This window comes from Rhamphochromis longiceps, linkage group LG5 (assembly GCF_057381845.1).
Source record: "Rhamphochromis longiceps isolate RC_006_pf linkage group LG5, R_longiceps_female_GT1.1, whole genome shotgun sequence".
NCBI classification, from domain to species: Eukaryota; Metazoa; Chordata; class Actinopteri; order Cichliformes; family Cichlidae; genus Rhamphochromis; species Rhamphochromis longiceps.
The window spans coordinates 19835500-19847431 of NC_140561.1; the positions used below are offsets into that span (position 1 = coordinate 19835500).

General features: G+C 39.0%; 3 protein-coding genes across 4 annotated transcripts; 2 read left to right on the top strand and 1 right to left on the bottom strand.

Annotated features, from left to right (window-relative positions):
- On the top strand, positions 1–3563 carry LOC146669815 (thiol S-methyltransferase TMT1A-like). The gene is made up of 2 exons (XM_085406440.1): positions 1–543; positions 3113–3563. The coding sequence occupies exons 1-2, from the start codon at positions 49–51 to the stop codon at positions 3344–3346; spliced, it is 729 nt and encodes a 242-aa protein (XP_085262566.1). The 5' UTR covers positions 1–48; the 3' UTR covers positions 3347–3563.
- Positions 3564–3706: 143 nt separating this feature from the next.
- Positions 3707–6017, top strand: LOC146669816 (thiol S-methyltransferase TMT1A-like). Its single transcript, XM_085406438.1, has 2 exons — positions 3707–4494; positions 5503–6017. The coding sequence occupies exons 1-2, from the start codon at positions 3997–3999 to the stop codon at positions 5737–5739; spliced, it is 735 nt and encodes a 244-aa protein (XP_085262564.1). The 5' UTR covers positions 3707–3996; the 3' UTR covers positions 5740–6017.
- A 3-nt stretch (positions 6018–6020) lies between these two features.
- Positions 6021–10997, bottom strand: atf1 (activating transcription factor 1). Of its 2 annotated transcripts, none has more exons than XM_085406437.1 (7): positions 10818–10997; positions 8942–9064; positions 8744–8841; positions 8519–8652; positions 8082–8264; positions 7183–7336; positions 6021–6892 (listed from the first exon to the last, which is right to left on the bottom strand). In XM_085406437.1, the coding sequence occupies exons 2-7, from the start codon at positions 9062–9064 to the stop codon at positions 6748–6750; spliced, it is 837 nt and encodes a 278-aa protein (XP_085262563.1). In that variant the 5' UTR covers positions 10818–10997; the 3' UTR covers positions 6021–6747. The 2 variants fall into 2 exon arrangements, with proteins under 2 accessions (XP_085262563.1, XP_085262562.1); XM_085406436.1 differs by lacking the exon at positions 10818–10997 and adding an exon at positions 9919–10035.
- Positions 10998–11932: the final 935 nt, after the last annotated feature.

The window sequence follows — 11932 nt, forward strand, 5'->3', positions numbered from 1 at the left end:
CGCTGCTGTTTACGCGGCTTAGCTGCACGACAGTCGTGCTCCACAAAAATGACTTCTGTAATGAGATTTCTGAGCTCTATAGTAAATATATTATGCATTCCGCTTCACCTGATTCACGCCGTCGGCCTGTCCGGAATATACAAGCGTATTTTCCCAATTTGTATAAATCGAATGGCGAAATCGTACAATAAGAAGATGCACGATAAAAAGAAGGATTTGTTTTGCGTTTTGCCAGAGTTCAAGAAGGCTGGCGGGCAGCTCACAATTTTGGAGATTGGCTGCGGCACAGGTGCAAATTTTGAGTTTTATCCGCCTGGTAGCAGATTGATCTGTACCGACCCCAACCCGCACTTTGAGAAATATCTGACAGAAACTATGGCCAAGAACGATCACCTGAGATATGAGAGATTTGTGGTGGCGTCGGGGGAGGACCTGAGGGCAGTGGAGGACGACTCGATAGATGTTGTAGTCTGTACCCTGGTGCTCTGCTCTGTGGACGACGTGAGCCAAACCCTGCGAGAGGCACACCGCATACTGCGACCAGTGAGTGGGCTTTGCAGCAATTACTTCAGACTGAATCGAGTCCATATTAAACACTGATTGGCAGCCATGCTGTTTATGTTATTATTTGTGCTGCTTCTCTTGGGGGAGAAGAAGACGCTTCGTATCCTAAGAGTCTGTCGTTGTCTAGAGTCAATATATTTTCATGAAAGTTATAATTGTCGAAGTGTTCTCTATCGCTTTAACAATTGTGAGCTTTAGGACACGTGATCGTGATAAGCGGGTACTGCCACCTTCTCTTGGTGGATTTTACTGCCTTCCAGCTGTGGTTCTGCATCAATCAGTAAAAGTTGAAGAGTCATCAAGAAAACAACTGCAGTGTTCACGCTTTAAAAAGTTTATCATCATTTTCTGTTTGATTGTACAACATAAACATTACTTAAATTTATTAGAGACCACCTGTTATATCCAACAGCAATACTGAAATCAGTTCTTAGTTTCCAATATCAGTCCAATAGGCACTAAGTCACTAGATGGACAGTAATAGCACTTTGTACCATGCACCTTTTTAATCTGTCTCCAGTTTAAGGCATTTAGGTCTGTTTTATGGGATTCCATATTAATTTAAAGCAATATTAATTAAATTATTAGATCATTATAGTGCATATATTTCTTAAGAATATTGTTTTATACATTACATTTTTAATTTATTGGATATGTGTGAAAAGCAATTTTCCTTGATCAAGAGGAAGACGCCCAATTTCCATGGATGTGTCAGATGCAGTGAGGTATTCTGTTTAACATAAAAAGCGATTTCCTGCATTTTGCAAGAAACGAATGCCAAAAACTGATTGCACCTTTGATCTCATGACAGGAATGTTGTTTCAGGCTGAGAATGACTTGGAGTAATTAATTAGAGATATGTTTGACAGGCCAACAAGTCATTTACACACAGTTTAAATACTGGCAAAGTGACTTTTACATGTATTTTACAAAAGTTCTTTACTTTAACAGTAAATAACTGTATTTTGGCATCTTATTAAAAAACAAATTGATGTTGTTGACCATTTTATCTATGTATTTATTTATTTTAACACAGTTTTTTTTCTCCTCCTCTTACCTCATGTAGTGTATTTTCGTTGTTTTTCCTATCAGCCTACCTTTCTGACATGTCTCCCCAATGTGATGTTTGTGTAAAGTTGGTCAGAAGGTTCCTTTGTGAGTGTGCATGCGCCATTAGCGTGCTGCCTGCTGTAACCCCTAATTTCCCTCGGGATGAATAAAGTATTCTGATTCTGATTCTAAATTTGAAGAGTTCCTGGATTAGAACAATAATTGCATTTAGCATTGAAAATAACATTTTGATTAAAGAGTTTGTACTAGTGGATTAACCATTACAGAAAGATTAAACCAGTGATTTTGGTAGTTGCTAGTATTGTTAATTTAGGCACTTGTGGCACTTGTAGGAGGTTAAAAATGTACACATCCCATTGAGACATGCTACAACATATAAAACAACACTGGTTAGAAGTTCTTGAATGGTAGGCTAAAACTCCTTATTGTTAAAATCCTGCATAAACATTTCACAAGGGTAATACTGGCAGCCATATTTTTCACATTACTACAAAGCATTGTGTGTCCAATGTAGGCTGTAAATTTCACTTCATGCTTGTATTAATAATTTTTTGAACAGGAAAAATAAGTTTAATGCTTGTAAGTACGGTGCTGTGAAAAAGTATTTGCCCTGCCTGAATCCTTATGTTTTTGCATATTTCTCACACTTACATGTTTGAAATCATTGAACAATTCATCAAAAATGTAATACTGGGCAAAGGTCATCCAAGTAAATGCAAAATGCAGTTTTTAAATGATGATTTCATTTATTAAGGGTTAAAAAGTTATCCAAACCTACCTGGCCCTATATGAAAAAGTAATCACTCCCTAAACCTGGTAACTGGTTTTTCCACCCTTGACAACAAGAACTGTTATCAAGTGTTTGTGATAACTGGAATCAGTCTTTCACATGTCTGTGGAGGAATTCTAGGCAACTCTTGTGTTTTAATTCAGCTACACTGAAGGGTTTTTGAGCATGAATGGCTGTTTATGGCTATGTCAAAGGATCTCAAACTTATTTCACTCTAGACTTTGGCTAGGCCACGCCAAAACCATCATTTCTTTTTTTTGAGCCATTCAGAGGTGGACTTGCTAGTGTTTCGGATTATCGTCCTGCTGCATAATCCAAATAACCTTGAGATTTAGGACATGAATTGATGGCCGCACAGTCTTAGGGATCTTTTTCAGTAAACAAATTTCTCAGTCTTTAGATGATGTTCTGTTTTTTGTTTTTTTTCTGTCCTCCTGGATGAGACATTGATGTTTTCTTCGAGTGATTTTGGTAGGCTGGCCACAGATACAAAAGCTCACCACTGTTTTGGTTGGTTGTGTTTTTTTGTTGGGGATGTATTTTTTCTGTTTATCAATTTGTGTGTTCTGTAGTAGATCTTAAGACGAAATGAGCGCCTACGTGTTTGCCAGTTAAACTATTAATTTACCACTCATTACCCAATATTGACACACTTTATAGTTTACATGTTAAATCTTTGTCGTGCAGGGTGGAGCCTTCTTCTTCTTAGAGCACGTAGCTGGTGACACCTCGACTTGGACGTACTTCTTTCAGCACGTTCTCCAGCCTTTGTGGTACTACTTCGGTGACGGATGTTGGATCGTCCGGGAAACATGGAAATATGTGGAGGACGCCGGATTCTCTGATCTCAAACTAAGACACATTGAAGCGCCACTCTTCTTCATAATAAAACCTCACATCTCGGGCTATGCTGTCAAATAAATTCAGTCTGATTGTCTTTTTAGGGAGCCCCCCACCCCCTTCCAAAACACACAGACACACACAACCAGCTTCTGAATACGCTGAGCATTAACTGCCTTTTTCCTCTCCTATCATGTGACCACCAGTAATAGAAACCACCAGTCACCTTAATACTATTTTTTTTATTAGAGTGAGCCATTAGTGTTGTACAAAAAAGATGAACACTAAAAAGACAACCTTACATAGACAGCACACAACTCTAATTTTGAATCCAGCTAAAGTGACAAATACATTGTGGTGTTTCATCCTCCATTCCTCATTCCCAAATTGCTTGCCGGGAAAAAAATTGTCTTAGTGTTTGTGAGCTATGGGGATTGATTTGTACCTTTTGTGATTAAAATCAGATAAAATTTATATTTTTTGCTGTTATTTAGGTGACTGTGTCAAAACAGCAGCAATTAAAAGTCTTTATCCCACTGAGTTTGTTTTCTTTCAAAGATTGGGAGGAACTTGGTGTTGCTTTCACTCTCATGTAGGCTGCACTGCATTTCCAGCACCTCCTGGTGTCAATGAGAGGCGTTGGTCACGTGTTAAAGATTATAATCTTTTGAGCTTCTTAAATCGTTCATCTTCAGGTGCCACAGCAAAGTTTCAGGTAAGCTCGGTGAGAAATGAAGGTTTGTCTAATGAAATTATGCAGACTGCTTTGTTCAGCCTTGAGTCTGCCCTTGCACGCAATGCAGGTCATAGGGCTGCGTGGCATGTACAAACGCCTTTTTCCCTTGCTCGCCTACAATGTGACATTTTCATACAACGACAAAATGCACAGAGTCAAGAGGGAGCTTTTCCGAAACATGGCCAAATTTGCAGATACCGATGGCACCCTCCGCCTGCTGGAGATCGGGTGCGGCAGCGGAGCTAACTTCAAGTTTTACCCTCACGGCTGCACGGTGATCTGCACTGACCCCAACCCGCACTTCGAGAAGTACCTGCGGATGAGCATGGACGCAAACCAGCATCTGACTTACGACAAGTTTATGTGCGTCTCCGGGGAGGACATGCGGGGAGTACGGGACGGCTCTGCGGACGTTGTTGTCTGCACCTTAGTCCTGTGCTCTGTCAGCAATGTGCAGCAGGTCCTGCAGGAGGCCCGGCGCGTTCTCAGAACAGTAAGTAACGTCTCGGTGCTGCCTTCAGGCTCAGTAGGATTTATTTTATTTGCTGCTAACGCGCATGAATGGCATTGTAGTCGGTTACATGAGGTCGGCTAGTAAATTCATTATGTGGCATTAAACACACTCGGTGTGTTATTACCACCATTTCCCGGCTTCTTGTAGAGCAGTGGACAACATATCCAATTTAACTGAGTCTTATTTACATCGCGTTACATCAGAACAACAACCTACTCTCAACATGCTTTACATCAGATGAGCCCCAGGCACTTGGCAACAGTGAGAAGGAAAAACTCCCTTTTAACAGGAGGAAACCTCTGGCAAAACCAGGTTCAGGGAGGAACAGCCATCTGCCACAACGGGTTGGGGTAATTTTAACCCAGAAATCATCTTATGCAATGAATCTGGTTAAAATATATCACCGGCTGCTTAAAAAGTATTTGGCCCCAACTTCCGCCAATATGAAAAGCTAGGGCTAGAGACTGGGTAAATATCTGTAGCTCTAGAAGCCCTTCTTCCAGAAGTACTCAACATGTAGTATAGTCAGTGGCATCTCAAGTGATGAAATGAAATGAAGCCATTCTACAAAGTATTAGACTGGTTTCTCTGTGAAGTATCTACTTATGCAGATTTTGCATCATCTGTGGTTGACCCACTGAAGGTGATATTTTACCTGAACCTCACACGTCTTGCATGGCATTTGAACAACTCTGTTAAATATTTTAAGTTAAAATATGCAAAAGACCGCACTTTTAAAGTAGACTTCTTTTTCCCTTTATGCTTGTCAAGAATATTTTTTACTGTTAGCAAATCCTAAAATATCTGATAGATGTATGACTCCAATGGAGTCCAATGGTTATACTGGAATCGCCACACCCCTTCTTTGTCACACTTCATCTAGTTTGAACCAGTATCAGCCAGAAAGTCAGCCCCAGTGTATGTATAACCAGCATTACACAACCACACATGAACACAATGTAATCTTTTTTGCTGACTGTGTTTCAGGGTGGCGCCTTCTACTTTTTGGAACATGTTGTCTCAGATTCTTCATCCTGGACATACTTTTTGCAGTATGTGTTTGAGCCTCTCTGGTGCTTTCTCGGGGATGGATGCATGATTACCAGAGCAACATGGAAAGATATAGAGGTAGCTGGTTTTTCCGAGCTTAACTTGAGACACATTGATGCTCCAGATGTCAGTTTGATGATCAGGCCACACATCATGGGATATTGTATTAAATGACGGCATGGTGGACTGTGGAGTTTATATTAAAACATTCAGGTTATACAGTGACATACATCCTAAAGCAACACTTGTAATGGCCTGTCCAGAGTTCACATATGAATTTCAAACTACTAGTTGAGGTCCAAGTTCAGGCTGGAGGTTTATTTTGAAAGGCAGCCCATCTGAGTGCACACAAGTTTAAAATTCTGAAAAAAACCTGAAATTATTTTCATTCATCCCTGTAATTATAACAGATCTGCTTACATTTTTATTGCAATACATTAGCCACACTACATAAATTGAGTGAAAATATATTTATTTACACAATCAGCAACATTTCATTTACTGTTTTGTTCTCCTTTCCCTTCCCTCCCATGATGTATATAATAAATATTACCTGGACACTGTGCTTTTTTTCCCTGATTGTCTAAGGAACGGCCATAAAACACCCAAACAAACCACACTTAATTTTGTTTGTTTCCTTTCTCTCTTACCTTTTATATTGCATTGCACAAATATAAGGAATGACAATTGTAACATCTCCGTATAGGGAAATGAGGGGAAATGCTGGTTCATAAAATAAACAAAATATGTCTGTGTAGTAATTATATAGTCAAATTTCTGCAGATGTTGTTTAAGAAAAAAAAATCCAACAGCAAAGTTAAAAAAAAAACAAGAAAAAAAGGAAAGGGATACATTTAGAAACTGAGACTCAACATTAAAGCTCACAATTTCACATCTCCCATTATTAAAAATGTACACAACTATAAATGTTATAGCATTAGCATTTTTTAAAAACAGCAGGTGGAAAAATGGCCAATTTGTATTTTTTTCCCGAGTAAATGTCACTGCTATAAGTCACTTTTTTTTATATATATCAAACAGAGTAAAAAAACAAAACAAAAAACAAAACCCTGTAGAATCTCAGCCTGAAATGAAGTGTTCCCAGAAACCCCATCACGTCCAAATGGCTGAGGTGCACCACTGTCACACTACGTCCCAATCCATGAACATTATTCACACAGGTTAACCTGTTTTAACACAATAAAGATCTTTTAATGTTTTGAGTTCTTCAATCAGAGTCTTGTTTTGGTTCTCGAGAACAGCTACGCGGTTTTCCAGGCATTTAACATATTCCTTTTTCTTCCGTCGACATTCACGGGCTGCCTCTCTGAAAACAGGAAAAAAAAAAGTGTTTCACAATGTGCACTATAAACTTATTGATATGGTGATAGAGGATTTTGTCCAATCCCTACCTCCCCAACTATAACTATAACCATAAAATGAATGTACACAAAGTAAAAGCACCTGGGGCATTTTCACACCTATAGATTGTTTTTTCGGGTCCAAATCAGTTGATGATTTTGTAAACTTATAGCTTTTTCATACAACTTGTTAAAGCTTCCCCATCCAGGCGGAATATGAGACCTTGTTTTACTCACAAATACACTGTGGATTTACCTGTTTTTTGCAAGCCTAATTTCTCTTTTCATTGTTGGATCATCAGTTTTAGTCTGGGACAGTCCCACAGGAGACGTCATAACTACAGTCTGAGGCAAGGAAGTGGATGTGGGTGCTGTGCGGATCTGGTACGTCTGCACTTCTCCTCCTGCACCTGTGTGGAACAATAGTCAAAGAATTACAACTGGAAAAACAAGAGTTTTGCATGCAGGCATGAGTTAAGATGCTTGATCAGTAATTACTTCTCAGTTGACCAGAACTATGTACAGTGGTATAGTCCAACAAGACATATGTTACTTCACTTGGCACACACGAGGAATTCTTGTGTTCACCTGAAATTTGAATTATTACTGCTCGGGTTTTTTGGCCTTTTTTCTACCCCTCTTATTTCAAAAGATTTCAAACCTATGTGACTCAACTAGCAGTTTGGGTTTGTTTTTCAAATAAACAATAATTAGACTGAAAAATAAAAAGACATCTTGTTGGAAGTAAGATGGTTCTTATAAAGAACCTTACAAGCTGTATTTGGCAAGTTACTACACACATACCACTGAGCAGATAAAATCTAAGAATGTAAAGATTTTCAGACACAAGGCCACTACACAATATGCTGCATGGTAGGTAAGTATTTAGTGTAGTATGTGTGTTTTTCCATATTCTACTGGTCCGTGGTATGTACTACAGGATGTTGGAGTAAGCTCCAGGAAGACTTGTGACTGGATTTACTTTTTTGATTGCCAATCCTACATTGTTCTTGTAGTCAGAGCCCCTTGATAAGGCACCGTCATCTGACCGGAACATGTTATGAGAGAGCATAATTTAGCTGAACACATTTAAGCTCACAAAAAAGTAATCAGGAAAAAACTGCTTGAAAACTCTGGCAAATTTTATTGACTCACCTTGTACAACAACCTGATTGCTAGGCACCAGTATCTGCTGTCCATCGGGTGTCTGGGCATACTGAAGGATGGTGGTGCTTGACTGGGCTCCACCAGAGTTGGCCATGGTGACAGCCTGAAGTCCCTGAATGCCTTCGGACCCTGGAGATGCCAGCTGGATTGTGCCATTTGCAGCTATGGTAACTAGAAAAAAATTACACAAAGAGTATTAGAAGCTGGTAAAGCAAAAGTAAAAGTTACATTTTTTGTGAGTAGCTCAAGTACTACAAAAATTCTAACTTTCAGTATAGCGCTCCATGTATATAGAGCTCTTTTCCATATATATATATTTTACATTTCAAGGCAATTCTTAATTTCGCAATTCTTAATTTCGCAAGTCAGCGAGAAAGATTTTGTAGGTTCTCCTTTCAAGTATAACCGAAGGGAAAAGCTCTTACTGTACTGGCCGCTGCTGGTCTGGTAGATTGGTGTGGTTGGTACTGTAACACCCGTAACTCCTGTGGATGTGGGACTGCTGTCCTTTCCCTCAATGTGTGCCACTTCCTCTGCTGAAAGGTCATTCAGGATTTTTCTATAATGTGAAAAAATGACAGTTCCTGAATTGTTGTTTATTAAACAAGAACTGGGTTTTCAGTTTCTTTTTGTTTGTTTGTTTTCCTTACCGATATGAAGGCCGCCTCGCCAGTATTTCTCTGGTTTTTTGAGTTGCTGCTCCACTGTCTGATGAATCCTGTGAGTCTTCACTGTCTGTACCCAGGGCCTTGAAAGTAGGTGGTCAATTATGATATAAAAACAATTTAAGCAAAAGGTCCATTTGAAAATAAAATAAATACAGAGCTGAGAAAAGCAGCCGGTCTTACATGTGTATTTTGCCCCTGAGGGGACTGAATGACTGATGACTGTGCAGACTGGATCACACCCTGAACCTGAAACTGACCACCAGGCAGCTGCACAACAGCTACAGGAGAACCACCCAGTGACATCTGGAAAAAAAACACAGAAAAGTTCTAAATGTCAAAAAACTGTATGTTTGACATAGTAGCTTGGTGTCAGTGAGTGTGTGTGTGTGTGTGTATACATACACACAAGTGTGCTCCGAACTTTTGAGAACAACAGAAATATTAATAAGGATATAAGGAAATTTTCACTCAAATTTACACACAACATACTTTTTATTTTTGCCATATTTAGCCACGAAGCTTCCTGTGGCACGCCGGTGTAGTTTTAGTAGAGGTAAATTCGTCTTTAATTGTTCACAAAAGCTTTTCCCCTCCCTTTTTTAAAAGACATTCAGTAGCAAGGGCAATATCCAATTAGTATGACTAAAAATAACAAACTATAAAAGGATATCTTAAGAAAAATTATCTTTAAAATTATTATTTATAAACCCGACAAGCTGATAACAATATGATTCCACATAGTTGCTTTTTGTCACATGTAAGTCTTCATTTATCCTCATTTGGACACCATGTACTTTAAGTGGATAGTTCATAGATATTGTGACCTTAATAGTACTACAGATATGAATTGAAACAGCTTTATGAAATAAGAAGCAAGATTAAGCCAAGCAGACTTACTACACTACAACCTAGAATGTATTTGGTTTTTTCGTTTCAATTTTTCTTTAATCCATTTTAAGTAAACAAATTTAAGGTGTGTGACAGCAAGAGTTGAAAACAAAAAACTTCATGAATGAACCTAAACATGAAGCTGTAACAAAAGGTCAGATATGCGCTTTCAGCCTGGCATTCATAAGTGGCCTTGTATTATCAGCAGTGCGAGAGCAGCTGTAGTATAGCAGTGATACTTCTTAATGCATTTTGAATCTATTAGTTACCTGGTGGCCTATCTGTGAGAACTGAGAGGTTGTGATGGTAGTGGGAATGGTTGCAGTCTGTGACTCAATGCCATTGCTGACCTGCTGTACTTCTTCCATAGTAACTGGGAAGAAATAAGTCATTACCGTTTCATAGTGGCGCTAGTGTTAACAACAACTTTCTGTGGCGGGGTGGTACGCCTGTGACATGTTGTAACCAATCCGCTGTGGCCTTCTCTGCTTCTTTTCCTCTACTACTTAACACCATTAATACAATCACTGTGAAGAATATATGAGCGGTCAAATCACAGTTTATTTAATTATTCTGCAGTTTAAAAAACATGAATTACAGCCAACTAAAAAAAACAACTTCCTCTTTGGTTAGGTCGCGCTAGCCCAAATGCAACTAACGTTGCAAAGGAGTTACGAAACATGCCTAGGCCCGACAGTCAACAGTTTCAACTTTTTTTTCTTTATTCATTTATTGCTAATTTTACAATGTGCAACTTCCATCCCAAGCAAACGTTTTCGGGTGAAATAAAAGCTCCTCACTGCTAGAATGATCTAGATCACTAAGGTTACACTTGCTAGTTAACGGTAGCTAACGTACAGTAAAACGGATGTTGAGCAGTTTAAATCTTATAAATCGATTTCATAGCAACATCCGAGGCAAGTTTCTCTCCTCCGATTCAAAGGATGGACAAGCTTTTGTCTGAATGAGCAAGTATGTGCAACTCTGTCACTGGCACGCAAGTTACCGCGTCAACAGACGTCAGCGATACGGGGAGCCATTAAGCTAACTACACCTTCCCTTTTCGTAAAACGGCGAGGAGTTGACGAAGTAGCAGCCGCCATTACCGCCACAGCCGAGCAGACAGCCACACGAGCACAAAATTGCCGCTCAGGCAGCTGAAATTTACCTTTTCAAATGCAGAGAAGCTGCTCTCGCTCACAGCGTGGACTTCCTGCGATTTGGGTATAGACCTTTGATCAAAAAAAGTAATCCTAAAAGTACTTAGCACCGAAGGCTAAAAGGCTAAAAACATAAAGATGTCAGCTAAAAAAATCGCTGACCACTTTTTTCCCAAAGGAAATGGGCGGTGCTGCTAAAGCAAAGACGCATTACGTAACAGTTTCTTTAGGCTTTGTGATTGGTGAGAAGAGTTTGAACAACTAGTAAACACAGAGAAATGAAAAGTTTACTTCATTATGTTTTCAGGGAATAAAGACAATTCTGACTATTCGAGCTGCAACATTTTCTGAGATGTTGACTTGAAGAAGGTTCATTTAAACGGATCAAAGAATGACAGGTGTGAAATGCTCTATCTGTGGACAGCCTCCTGACACATCTTCTCATTTGTTTTTGTCTTCATGTTAATGGTTAATATAGTTGACAACATTTTCTCTGATTCTTCTCTAGTTGTTGCTGATTATGCATTTTATATTATTCATGTAGTGCAGGTTCTTGCCACGTTCTACGCATTCTCAAATCAAAATTTGCACACAAAAGGCCAATTTTTTTTCTTGCTTTTAATGAGACAACAAACTCAACTATCTATGATATTACACACACACACACACACACACACACATATATATATATATATATATATATATATATATATATATATATATATATATATATATATGACTTTGTGCAGAGCATTCAAGACTAAATGTTTGCAACTTTTTAATGTCGTCCTTCTGTCCTTTTGAGTTTGATATCTAATTTGATTTTTCTTTTTATGATTCTGTCCTGATTTGATGATGCTAGTGTCTTCTTAGTTATTTTTGTTTTTTAATTATGTTTTAAATAGAAGTTGTAATTTTTTTACTATATCTATGTGATTTAGTAATCGATTGGGGCGATCGTGGCTCAAGAGTTGGGAGTTCGCCTTATAATCGGAAAGTTGCCGGTTCGAGCCCCGGCTTGGACAGTCTCGGTCGTTGTGTCCTTGGGCAAGACACTTCACCCGTTGCCTACTGGTGGTGGTCAGAGGGCCCGGTGGCGCCAGTGTCCGGCAGCCTTGCCTCT

What these genes read in the sequence shown, in the direction of transcription:
- LOC146669815 (XM_085406440.1), top strand. Translation starts at nt 49, where the DNA reads ATGACTTCTGTAATGAGATTTCTGAGCTCTATAGTAAATATATTATGC. An exon ending in CACACCGCATACTGCGACCA is followed by an intron (nt 544 to 3,112) that starts GTGAGTGGGCTT and finishes TTTGTCGTGCAG; the next exon opens with GGTGGAGCCTTCTTCTTCTT.
- atf1 (XM_085406436.1), bottom strand. Translation starts at nt 10,017, where the DNA reads ATGGAAGAAGTACAGCAGGTCAGCAATGGCATTGAGTCACAGACTGCA. An exon ending in TCTCACAGATAGGCCACCAG is followed by an intron (nt 9,065 to 9,918) that starts GTAACTAATAGA and finishes TTTTTTTTCCAG; the next exon opens with ATGTCACTGGGTGGTTCTCC. An exon ending in ATTAGGCTTGCAAAAAACAG is followed by an intron (nt 6,893 to 7,182) that starts GTAAATCCACAG and finishes TCCTGTTTTCAG; the next exon opens with AGAGGCAGCCCGTGAATGTC.
- LOC146669816 (XM_085406438.1), top strand. Translation starts at nt 3,997, where the DNA reads ATGAAGGTTTGTCTAATGAAATTATGCAGACTGCTTTGTTCAGCCTTG. An exon ending in CCCGGCGCGTTCTCAGAACA is followed by an intron (nt 4,495 to 5,502) that starts GTAAGTAACGTC and finishes ACTGTGTTTCAG; the next exon opens with GGTGGCGCCTTCTACTTTTT.